Here is a 12,898-nt window from a genome sequence, read left to right on the forward strand (position 1 = left end):
CCCAAAAGAAAACAAACATTTACCCACTAATATAAGCAGGCAAAATCTTTACCCAACAAAACAAACAAAGCCAGCTCCTCTAGGCCATGCCCAGTTTTCTTAATATGACATCGGGGATAGGACCCTTGGCATCCAATCAACATGGATAGTCCCACTCCCAGGAGAACAGAAGGAACTAACCCCGGGGGGCAGATGAAGGTCACATTCACAATGAGGGGGCTTCAAAGTTTGGATGGGCTCTTCATGGGTGGGGTTAGATACACCTGGGTAAAATACAGGAGGCCTAGTTAAATTTGAATCTCAACAACAAATACTTTTTTAAAGTATAAGTGTACCTCACAGCCCATTTGGGACATACTTATACCAAAAAATTATTCATTGTTTATCCGAGATTCCAATGTAACTGACCTCCAATATTTTTATTTGCTTGATCCGGCAACATTTGGGGGCTGCACGTAAATACGGTAAACAACTGGGGTCTGACTGGTGTCTTAAAAGGGAGTCAGCACCTGTCAAAGAAGGACTTCGTGCAGGTAACTCAGAGACTTAGTACCTGATGTCATTTACATATGAAAACTCAGTCCCTTTGCACTAAAAACAGCTGAAAAACTGAGAAGGCTGCTTCTGAGTAGGTATCACCATTTAAAAAGCTGCCCAGGAAGTTTGAAGTCAGTTTCAGCCTTTGGGAAATACTTTTGACTTTTTGATACTGAAGGAGTTTGAACCCATTATTCCCCTCATTTCCAAGGACAAAATCATAAGTAAGCTTTAGGGATAAAGACATTCATCCAGAACTATCTATAATAATTGCTAACATGTTCATGGCAGTGCTGTACGTAAGGGAATTGCTGAATCCTCACAATAAGATTGAAAACCAGAGAATAACTCAGGTCCAATATCAGGGGATTAGTTACATGAGTTGATGGTCTAGTCACCAGACAACTAGGCAGTCATTAAAACCAATGATTCTTAAGGCTGTTAACAACATAGAGGATGCTTAAAGTCTGACAATGAGAGAGGCAAAAGCAGGACACGAAATTAAAATAAAAACTTGTTACCTATTGAGAGAAAAGACACTGGAAGGAAATAAATGCTAATCCTGATTGTTAGGTAATTTTTTCTTCCATAGTTTCATTTTTCCAAATGTCCTTTAATAAATGTATATTCATTTTATCGTTAAAACAAAACAAAGCTGAAAAGTCTTCCAGAATCCTCCCCGTCTTCCCAGGTAGCCAGGCAGAATCCAGAATCTACCCAAGGTTATCTCCCAGAGACCTACACTGTGATTCTCTCATCTTCCCTCCTTACCTTCTCATGAATTAAAAATATTTAAGAAATGCCTCTCAGGTGCCAGGCACAGCCCTGCAACAGAGCAGTTGGAATACAGAGCTGAGAAACACACAAAGCCTGCCCTTGAGGGTCTTACAGCCACACTTCTATGTAGTACCTGCTAATTCACCATTCTAGACTCACCTCCTCCAGGATGCCTGCCAGGATATCCTCTTCTCATGGTCTCATACAGCTCTGTACATACTCGCCTGATTTTCCCACTAGATCATGAGCTTCTTGAGGCCAAAGTCTGTGTTTCTTTCTTCTGACTCCCCAGAGTATGTAATTGGCCTCAAGAGATATTTGCTAAATGAATGTTTCATATATCCTACAAACACATGGAAATAACTTGGCGGGTACTTCACCCTCTTTAGTTTGTCATTTTGATTTTCTTAGTCAGCTGCTTGCCTCTTCCAGGCCCGGTCTAGCCTCCAGTTGCTACATATCCATATATGAGAAAGGATAAGATTTCCTTTTGTTGTAAATGTTTTTATGGCCTCACACATCTGAGCACTGAATACGTTTGTATTCATGGGCTTGAATTCATCCTCCAGAAATCTCAATTAGTTTGTTATATGACCCTATAAAAGCTACTTTATACATGCTCGAATTTAGTAGTTTTAGGATAAAAACAGCGCTCATTTAAGTATTAAAAAAAGAAAAGTGGAGAATTTATAAACGGGGTAACCATTCAGAGCAGGGGTCAGCAAAGCTTTTCTGGAAAAGCCAGATGTAAACATTTTCAGCTTTGCTGGCCATACGGTCTCTGTCACAATCATTCAACTCTGTTGCTACAGGAAAGCAGCCGTGGACAAGACAGAAAGGAATGGGTGTGGCTGCGTGCCAATAAACCTGGATTTGTACACGCTGAAATCGGAATTTTGTGTAATTTTCACATGACATGAATTCTTCTTCTTTGGACTTTTTTCCCCAACCATGTAAAAATGGAAGAACCATTCTCAGCTCATGGGCTGTACAAAAACCAGTGGTGGGTTTACAGCATGAGGCCGAGTTCAGCTCCAGCCTCACCAGTCACACCGACCTTGGGGCAATTCCTTAATCTCTCTGCCCCTCAGCTTCCTCGGGTGTAAAATGGGAGGAAACAAGTGTGAACCCAGCGTAGGGCTGTTACGAGGACTGACAGTGCTCCTGCATGCACACTGTAGGACCCTCATAAATGTATGCATAGTAGCTATTATTCTTTTAAACTGTAAAGAATATTGGGTACCTGATTATAAATGATGATGATAATTTTGTGATTCATTTCTTTCTGTATCTTGGTATAGTGCTCAATCCCCATGCGCATCCAAATATCTTGGGGAAGACTCTTTTCTCTCTTTCTCTCTCTCTCTCTCTGACTCTAATTTCTGGCATTTCTTTATGCTGGTCTTAGAGGCACAGGGTTTTAAAATTATACTCTTCGTTTCACTGTACACTATCATCATGGTCCATGCTAGGTGCCACTCATTTATTTTTGAGTCTCACTTTCTCTCCATGTTCCCTTCCCCTCATCAAGAATTCTGATCCATTGGTCTGGGGTGGGGCGCAGGCAGAGGTATTTATTGTTAAAAATCTCTTCAGTGATTCTAAGTACAGCCGTCTGTGTTTCACTACAGTTTCTAGTGTCTTGCTGCTCAGAGTGGCACGTACACCAGCAGCAACAGCATTGCTGGCTGGAAATGCAGGGTCTTAGGCCCTGCCCCAGGCCCAGTGAATCAGAACATGCACTTGAACAAAATCCAGGTGATCGTGTGCTCATTGGAGTTGAAGAAGCACACAGCTCTTGGGTCGTGTGTGTATGCTTCCCTTTCTGCAATTGATGTGTGCTTGGAAGTGGTGTTTGAGACTTGCTGCTGTAGATGGACTCATGTTCTAGACCCAAGGTTGGCCTGGGAAAGCGTCAACTGCTGAGGCACATGGGTTGTGAGCTTGTTTATACTTTTCCTTTTAAATCTTGGGTTCTCGTAAAGTGAGGTCCCTTTGCAGTCCTCTGGCAGAGCGCAGAGGGCAGGACGGTGCCAGGAAAAGCAATTTAGGACCCGAGAGGCCACCAGGGGCCTCTTTCCCCATGACCCCAGAGGGTGGATGTCACTGGGGCTCGCGGGGCTGCCAGGGGTGGGCTGCGGGTGGCATTGCTTAATATAGTTAGTCAATAGCTGTGTTTTCTAAGTGCCACAGAGGACTAAAGGAATGTCGCTAAAGTTTGGCATGGAGGTTACTGATGGCTTTGAGAGGGATGTTTCCCAGGCCGTGGAAGGAGAACAGATGTCATAGAAGGGGGGCATCATGGAGACAAATCCCCATGCACAGGCCTGGTCCCTGCTTTTTCACCACTTTGGCTTTGGGCATGAATATAATGGTGTGAGCAGAGAGCTGGCATCGCCCAAGGAGACTTTGGCCTCGCAATCCTTGGAACTTGGCCTTGCTCAGGTCACAGGCAGAACTGGATGCTGCTGGCTTTCTCCCTCTGCCTCGGTTTATTGGCCTGTACAAAGGGCACGTTGCTGCAGCCAGCCTCATTGCAAAACTCGATTGCACTTCCTTGTTTCTCTGAGTGTTTCCTTCCTTCTTTCCACCAGCGGTCTTGAGAAGAGGGTTCCTGTCCTAGACCTCTCTGCTTCTTCCCACAGCAACAGGGAATGGTGGGGAAAACCCAGCAGGAGGCGGCAGGTCCCACTCTGCCATCACTGTGTGGCCTTCAGCTGGGCACTTTGTCCATCAGGGTCCTCATTCAGTATCAAGATGGGGAGAACACACTGTTCTTTGCAGGTGGCTGTAGAAGTCTGTAAAGCAATGTACTGAAGAGTTCTTTGAAGACCAGGTTCGTGGTCTCAGTAGCTGTGTATACTCTAAATGAACATCTCTTGAATTGAATCATCTCTCTCCCACTAGACCTGCAATGTCAGTTTAAATCTCTCCTATGCCACTTTTTTCTGACAGTGACAGCTGATTTAGAGTCTGATCAGTTCTGCAATCTTCAAGGAAATCAACAATTCTGGCAAAATTATCTATTGGTGTTAAAACCATTAGGAAGTCTATCAGCAAGGGAATGGACAACAAAATTGTGGCATATTCATCTAATGAAATAAGACAATAACAGGGGAAAAACCTTGATACCCACAAAAATATGTGTGCATATCACAGATAATGTTGAGTGAAAGAGTTCATGTTATAAGATGTTACTTATATGGAGTACTGAAGCAGGCCAAACTCATCTGTGTGAAGAAAGTCAGAATAGAGGTTTCCTTTGTGTGGGGGCTGTTATCTGGGAGGGGGCATGCGAGGGAGCCCGTTGGGGAGCTAGGAATGTTCTCAGTCTTGATTTGGGCTGTGGTTATGTGGGTGGAAACATATGTAAGCATCTCAGCACAAGAGGACCTTATGCATTTTCTGGTAAACATAACACCATCTATAACGTATTTCAGCCAAAAGCTTTTAACTTGAATCTAATCAAGATTTTAGATCTAACTTCTAGTTTCCAAGAAATGGAGAGATAGACGGACAAGCTAAACGGTACCACGAAGAAGACGCCGAACAATCCCAGAAGGTTGGTCCTTCTGTAGGACAATCAACGCAGTGTCTTTCACGAGGGGAGTTGGTTGAGGTCAGAAGAGCTCAAGAGACATCACAACCAAAGACAACGCAAGGCCTTGGTCTGGATCCTGGTTTGGACAAACCAGTCATAAAAAAACTCGTAGAGGCAAAGAGGGATACTTAAATATGGATCAAGTTTTAGATGTCATTAAGGAATTGTTTTTCCTGTTTTTGTTTAGTTTTGATTTATTTTTTTGTTTTTCATGTTTTAAAGTATGATAACACTAATTATTGGAAAATGTTATTTTCAAAAGATGCATACTGGCAAAAAATTCCGATTCATTTTCATCTTGGTGAAGACAAGCCAACCCACAGGACTGCCTTGGAAGTTTCCCTTTCTGTAAACAAACCTTTCAACAGGAAATGGACATTTACTGGGCTTCTGTTATAGGTCAGCATTTTATATATATTTCTCATTTCATAATATTCATGTGTTTTTCCTTTTTATAGCTATGTTTAGTTGAAAAAGCGATATAAATTTGATGAAAAATATTTTAATCACTTAACAAATATGCGATGAAATATGATTCTTCTCACTGCAGGAACCTCCTTTTCCAAGTTCCTCTCCCTAAAAGCAGCCACTGTTTTTTGTGTATCTTTTCAGAAAACAGATATTCTCTGTCCACGCAAATATATACACGGATATGTGGTCCCCTAAGTTTTTTACTCAGTGGCAGCCTACCATCCACACTGTATTACACCTGGGTGTTTTGATTTAACACATATGAGACAGTCTTCCATATTTGCTCTTATGAAGGCCACCGATGATCTCCCTGTGTTCAGATCCAAGGCCACCTGTCAGTAGTCCCGTTATGCCACCAGCTGATTGCTCTGTCCCCCAGGCAGGCATCCTGCACGAGGCTTCCGGGGCTAGTACTCTCCTGGGTTTCCTCCTATCTCTTCAGCGCTTTTGTTGTCTCCTCCTCTCCTCCCTGACCTCTGAATATTGTAATGTCCCTGGCCTTGTCCTTGAACTTTTCTCTGTCTACACTCACACCCTCGGTGATCTCATCCAGGCTTTATACCACCCCTATACTGACAACTCCCGATTTTATATCTCTAGCCTGAGTCATGCCCTTGAACTCCAGATTTCTTATCAAATTGCTTGCTTGACATCTCCATCAGATGTTTGACCGATGTCTCAAACCGAAACTGTCTAAAACAGAACTCCTGACTTAAGCCCCTAACCCTTCACCTCCTGCCGTCTTCCCCATTTCAACTCCATTTTTCCAATTGCTCGGACTCTAAACCTCAGACATCCATGAGTTTTCTCTTGCTCTCAAACCCTATATCCCACCCACCAACAAATCCCACTGAGTCAATATCTGACCAATTCTCACCATCTTCGCTGCTACCTGGGTCTGAGCCACCATCATTCATTACCTAGATTATTGCAAGAGAACACTAACTGGTCCCTCTCTCCTCCATCCTTGCTCCCCCGCCCAGTCTCTCCTCCACACAGTAGCAGAGTGATCCTGGTTAAACAAGACGAGGTCCTGTATTCCTCCAAGGAATCCTGTCTTGCTCAGAGTAAAAGGCAACGTCCTTGCAGTGGCCCAGGAGCCGTGTGTGGTCCCTCTGTGGACTCACCTCCTATTCCTCCTCCGTTGCTCATTCTGCTGCAGCCCGTCTAGCCTCCTGACTGCCCCTTGCCAACACCAAGGCTATCTTAGAGCATTTGCTCTTCCTCTGCCTGAGAGCTCTTACCCCAGATATCTGCATGACTTGCTTGCTCACCTTTGTTGTATTTTGGCTAAATGTCACCTTCCAGTGGGATTTACCCTGACTACTGGATTAAGATGGCGATCCGCCATTTCCCATCTTCCTTGTACGCTTTATTATTTTTTTGTAACATGTATCACTTACTAATATACTAGGTCATTTATGAGAATATAAGCTCCACAAGGACAGGGGGGCTGGGGGGGAAGGTCCATCTGCCTCCTATTTTTGCACTGTTTTCATCACTGCAGTAGCCCTAGTGCCTAGAATAGTTCCTGGCACATAGCAGATACTTAAGAAATATTTACTGATTGAGTGAATGAACAGATATTATCCTATTTGATTGTTTAAATGGCCGTAGGGGTCCACTTATGGAGGATGCTGGCTAACACTCATAAGGCGTGTCTGATACAGTCCTTTATGAATTTAGACTCATTCAAACTTCTCGCTAACCTTGTGAGCTACATTTGATAATCACTCCCACATAATACATGATCAAACTGAGGTTTAGACAGATGTATTAACTTGCCCCTGGTCACACAGATAATAAATGTTCATGCCAGTCTAGCTATCTTGAGCTAGCACATTTAACTTTGTGTCAGACTGTTGCAGAATCGGTTTACTTAACCAGTCTCCTACAAATGGACACCATCTTATGGTTCTCAGATGAGGCAAGGCTCAGAGAGGTTAAGAAGCTTGCATAAGGTCACACAGCTAGAATTCTGGTCTATCGGCTGAACCCTAGGTCTAAATTCTCAATCACTACATTGTCTCACCTCCCAAAGCCTCCTCCCCCAGGGGAAGGATTGGGGTTAGGAGGCCTTCCCTACTTCCCAAGTAGGAGGTTCCCTTCCTCCCCAAGGCCCTCTCTTTACTGTTCCTCTCCCCACTCCCGCTCCGGAATCCTCTCCCAGATGGCCCTAGGCCATGGACACACACACTACCCCATTTAATCCCTTAATGGTTCATCTGCCTCCCAAAGGGAATGTAGATGTCTCCAGACTCCCCTTCTGGAGTCTCCCACCTCAGAGAGGTCAGGGACCACCTGGAGGGACTTACCTGAGGTTCATTTAATCAGTCACTTTTAATGAGCACTTCTGAGGGTAGGGAACTGTTAGAGGCAGTTTGGCTTCCTCTAGAATCCAGATAGCGCCCAGCCAGTATTATCTACTGTTTTTAAAAAAATTATTAATTAATTAATTAAAAAATTTTTGGCTGCGTTGGGTCTTCCTTGCTGGGCACGGGCTTTCTCTAGTTGCGGTGAGCAGGGGCTTCTCTTTGTTGCGGTGCGCGGGCTTCTCACTGTGGTGGCTTCTCTTGTTGCGGAGCACGGGCTCTAGGGGCATGGGCTTCAGTAGCTGTGGCACGCGGGCTCAGTAGTTGTGGCCCACGGGCTTAGTTGCTCTGTGGCCTGTGGGATCTTCCCGGAGCAAGGATCAAACCCGTGTCCCCTGCATTGGCAGGTGGATTCTTAACCACTGCGCCACCAGGGAAGTCCCAAGTATTATCTACTGTTGTGTTATGGGAAAATTGGTGAGCAGAGAAAAGCACAGTCCCTGTCCTCAAGGGGCTTACAGTCTAGTGGTGAGACAAACATTAGTCAAGTACACCACTCAAAGGGGCAAGTGGGCTGACCATCCTCACTGGAGGTGCAGAGAGCTAGATGGCTGAGATGCCAGGAAGGGACACCTGGGCTAAGAGCTGGTGGATGAGTTAATAAGCAAAGAGAGGGAAGAACATTCCAGAAAAAAAAGGGCTGCATACTAAAGGCTCTAGGGATAGCAAGGACCACAAGAGGCCAGGATGGAGGCGGCAGGGTGAGAGGAAGGTGGTGGGAGATGAGGGTGGGAGGCCTTGACGTTATCAGGGAGTTTTGGTTTTACCCCAAGTACAGTAGAAAGCCACTTCAGCAGTGTGGCGTGCGGGGAGGGCAATGGTGCAGTCTGGCTGGACTGATCAAATCTGACTTACATTCTGAAGACTGCTCTGGCTGAAGGGTGGAGAACAGACTAGCTGAACTAGTGGGCACAGAGAAGTGGGCAAGTGTTGTGGGGAAGGGTTGATGGGCTCTGTGGCACTCAAAGAAAGGAGGAAGTGGTGAATCTGAGAAATATATGGCCCCAGATTGTGCCCCTTCCTTAGGTCAGCCCATATTCAAAGTCTGGTTGATTGAGCAGGGATGGGGCAGGCAGAAAGGCCCACTCCCTCGGTCAAGGTGGGACAGCTCTGAAGGGTGGTTCTAGCCCTGGAGCTCCCTGGGGGATGACCAACAACTTAAAACAGAAGTAAAAATGTATAGTTTCCCATTCTCAATGGAGAGGAGGTTTGAGGCCATGAACTGCCCAGGGTTCCAGAGAAGTGTGGGTAGGTCCCTGGTCTTATCAATGCATAAGAGGATCCTGATTTGACCTGGGCAGGGGTCCTGGCCCTCAGAACCTGTCCCTCTCCTCTCACATCCCTCCCATCTCCAGAATGATGGTAAGCCATGGGGGTGAGGGGCCTCTTGACCTTGGGATGCTGGTTCTAGCTTTCCCTCTTTTCTGCTCTGTGATCTTGGGCAAATCCTTTTCCCTCTCTGGGTCCATTGCTTCATTGCTAAGACAGGAAGTTGGAGTAATCAGTGACTCAGACTCTGAGAGTTTGTTGAAAGCTATGGTCATTATACATATAATTTCTGGCAGCTGCAGGGGTTCCTGAAGTCCTGGGGTGGGGTAAGGAGGGGACTTAATTGGGCCTCAAGTTAAGAATCCTTACATATACACACTACTATATATAAAAATAGATAATCAGCAAGGACCTACTGTATAACACAGGGAACTCTACTCAATATTCTGTAATAACCTATATGGGAAAAGAATCTGAAAAAGAATGCATATATGTATAGTATAAATGAATCACTTTGCTGTACACCTGATACTAACACAATATTATAAATCCATTATACTCTAATATAAAATAAAAATTAAAAAAAAAGAATCCTTGTATAGAAGCAACTTAAGTGTCCATTCATAGATGAATGGATAAAGATGTGGTACACACACACACACACACACACACACACACACGAATATTACTCAGCCATAAAGAAGAATCTGTTTGTTACAACATGGATGAACCTAGAGGTTATTATGTAAGTGAAATAAGTCAGACAGAGAAAGGCAAACACCATATGATTTTACTTATATGTTGAATCTAAGAAAACAAAACAAATGAACAAACATAATAAAATGGAAACAGACTAATAGATACAGAGAACAAAGTTGTGGTTGCAGGGAGGGGGCGGGGAATGGGCAAAATAGGTGACGGAGATTAAGAGGGACAAACTTCCAGCTCTAAAATAAATAACAGCACAGGGAATATAGTCAATAATATAGTCAATCATATTGTAATCACTTTGTATGGTGACAGATGGTAACTAGACTTATCGTGGTGATCAATTCGTAATGTATTGAATCATTATCTTGTACACCTGAAGCTAATATAATATTGCAAGTCAATTATACTTCAGTTTAAAAAGAAGAGTCCTTGGGTGAGACAGTAACAAGCCCCATTTCTGATGACCTGCTGAGGACCAGTCGAATACCCTGTCTTAATCCTCCCCAAATATTTCTCAGATTCACCATAATCCTTTAAGGCAAGCATTACTTTCTCCACCCAGAGCTCAGAGGCAGAACTTAAGTGACTTGTCCAAGCTGGGAGGAACTGAACTAGGACCCCCCCAAGCCAGGTCTTTCTAAAGCCAAAGACTGTTCTTCCCATTTCAATGAGAGACATCTCTCCTCTCCTTCTGTCCCCACTCTGCACCACGCCCCCTCATAACACCATACATTTTAGACCTCATAGCCACTGGTCTTTTGCAGCCTGAAGTGCTCTCATGAGGCAGGGCTTACCTCCTAAGGTAAGAGGGAGGACCTGAGGCCCAGAGAGGGTAAGTGGACTGCAAGGTCACCCAGCAGGGGTGCAAGGGGGGGGGGAGATGGGTGAAGGGTGGAGCTAGCTGAGAGGTGGACACAGAGGACCTGTGTGCTCACTCCCAGAGTCAGGTGTGGACAAGCTTCACCTGGTTGCAACTGGGAAGCCCTGCAGGAAGAAGGATGGGGGAAGCTGTAATTAGGGGAAGAAGGCAGGCGCCTAGGGCTGGGCCTTAAAGAATGAGCTCCAGTTTGGTCAAGGATAGTCTGTCACCCCTAACAATTTTGTTCTTCCATTTCTCCCTGCCTCTATTCAAGCTATTCCCCCTTCTCAGGCCCGTCAACATCCTCCTTATTTTCTAAGGTCAGCTTAAATGTCTTCCCTGAAAATCTGAGACCCCTCCCACCCCCCCAATTCATTTTCTCTGCCGGGGCCTGGGGAGAGATGCCCACTTCTCCCAGACTCTTTGAAGGCAGGATGCTCCCCTACCGCCCCACAGGGCTTGGGCAGGCAGGGTGGGGTTAATGAATCAAGAGCGCTGAGACTGCGGCCGCCCTGCACCCTGAAAGGAAAGTGTCTTCTGGGAGTGTCCCACCCTGATCTTTGATACTTCTAGTCTCTCCCCTCGCCCCCCTCCGTTGGAGGGGACCCAGAGTGTGACTGGTGGTTAACTTCCTAAGCCTGAGACGGCCCCTGGGTGTTCATGTCCCCACCCTAGGGGCCCCCATCCTGGGCCTGGGTCTGTCTCCTCCGGGGAAGACAGATGATCTCATTGAGTGTCTGCATCCGCCGCGCCCCCCCGCCCCCCTCCTCCCGCGCCCTCTGCAGCAGTTGGGACTGAATAGTGCTGGGGGTACAGAGATGCTTTTGATGAATGAAACTCAGTGGCTCAATCACTCCCAAAGGACAAGCAGAAAATGCCCACACCATGACTCCTCTCGTTCCTTTAAAAAGTAAAAGCACTTGGCAAGGGCTGCCCTAAATTCAGTCCCGCGCCCTCAGTCCCCAAGCTCAACAGCCAGAGCCTCGACACAAACACGCACCAAAGGACCAGGCGGGGGAAGGCGCGGCGCCTTTAAGAGGCGGCGGGCGGTGCTGCCCCCTAGCGGCCGGCGCGGCCGCGCTTCCTCCGCCCCGGCGGGGTCCAGCGGGCCGCCCGGCCGGGTCAGCACGGCGGCGGCGGCGGGCTACGGGCTAGGCCGAGGCCGGGGACGAGGAGGAAGTGGCGGCGGCGGCGGGTGAGGACGGCTGGGCGGGGGGAGCGGGCGGCTGCGTGCGCCACGCCGGGGTCCGAGCGCGCCGGGACGGGCACGCGCCCGGGTCGGATGGGCCGAACGCGCCGCCGGGGACTCGGAGTGGGGACCGCGGGCGAGAGCGAGAGGGAGGGCGAGGAGGAGGAACTCGGGGGCGGCGCGCAGCCCGAGCGCGGGGGCGATCCGCCGTGGCCGCCGCTGGAGGGCGTGTTGCTCAGTCCCGAGCGCCGGGAGGGCGGTGGGCTGGGCGGCGCCGGCGAGGGAGGGCCTCCCTCCTCTCCTTCCCGGCCCGGCCTGGCGCTCGCGAACTTGCGCGCCGGGAGCCCGGCGGGCGGCGGGGGCGTGGGCGGCGGCGGCGCAGGCGGCCCCGACGCGGCGGCAGCCAGTGGAATGCTGCGCTGAGCGCCGCTCCCTCCGCCTGGGCGCCCGCCCCGCCCCGGCCCGCCCCTCCCGGCAGGACTGCGCGCCCGGAGCCCCGTTCCGCGTCCCCGCCGCCGGGAGGAGGTGCCCGCAAGCTCGCGGCGCGCGCCGGGCCGCCAGACTCGGCCTGTGGGCGATTTCCTCCGGACCCCAGCTCCCCGCCCGAAAAGGAAGATGCAGACCTTTCTGAAAGGGAAGAGAGTTGGCTACTGGCTGAGCGAGAAGAAAATCAAGAAGCTGAATTTCCAGGCCTTCGCCGAGCTGTGCAGGTATGGAGGGACGGGGCTCCGGCGTCCGGGGACCCCCGGCCTGAGCCCAGTTTAGCCTCAGCGGCTGTTTTGGGAGGTTAGAGCGAAACGGAAAGGAGCGGTGCGCGGGGACACTGAGTCCGAGTAGCCAGGTGGTGGTGGTGGCCGCCGGCTGTGTTCGAGAGAAGCAGTGGCCAGTATGGGCGGTGTGGCACGGACCGGGGCTCTCAGGTGCACTGGGACCCCGGGTGGGGAGACCCCTGGCTCCCCAGGGCACGGTGGGAACGCTGCTAAAGGTGGCAGAGGGAACTGGGAAATCGGGGTATCCACGCTGTCTGCCTGTGGCTGGAGGTTACTTTTGAACTGGAGTGTTTTTCTTCTCTCGTCCGCTTCCCTTCATGGAGAAGGGCACCAATGTTTGTA

General features: G+C 48.3%; 1 protein-coding gene across 2 annotated transcripts in view; it reads left to right on the top strand.

Annotated features, from left to right (window-relative positions):
- Positions 1-12,898, top strand: part of ITPK1 (inositol-tetrakisphosphate 1-kinase) — a gene marked incomplete at its 5' end in the record, with an annotated part of 213,616 nt that overhangs the window by 40,232 nt on the left and 160,486 nt on the right. Inside the window, one exon of one of the 2 annotated variants that reach the window (XM_082384548.1) lies at positions 12,273-12,496. The exons of the other annotated variant lie outside the window; for it this stretch is intronic. Within the exon in view, the coding sequence (XP_082240674.1) occupies positions 12,402-12,496 (95 nt within the window). Of the gene's footprint in view, positions 1-12,272; positions 12,497-12,898 lie in introns of those variants that run through there. 2 annotated transcript variants of the gene reach the window in all.

The sequence above is a fragment of the Balaenoptera borealis genome (assembly GCF_965194805.1).
Source record: "Balaenoptera borealis genome assembly, chromosome: 3".
In the NCBI taxonomy this organism is placed as follows: Eukaryota; Metazoa; Chordata; class Mammalia; order Artiodactyla; family Balaenopteridae; genus Balaenoptera; species Balaenoptera borealis.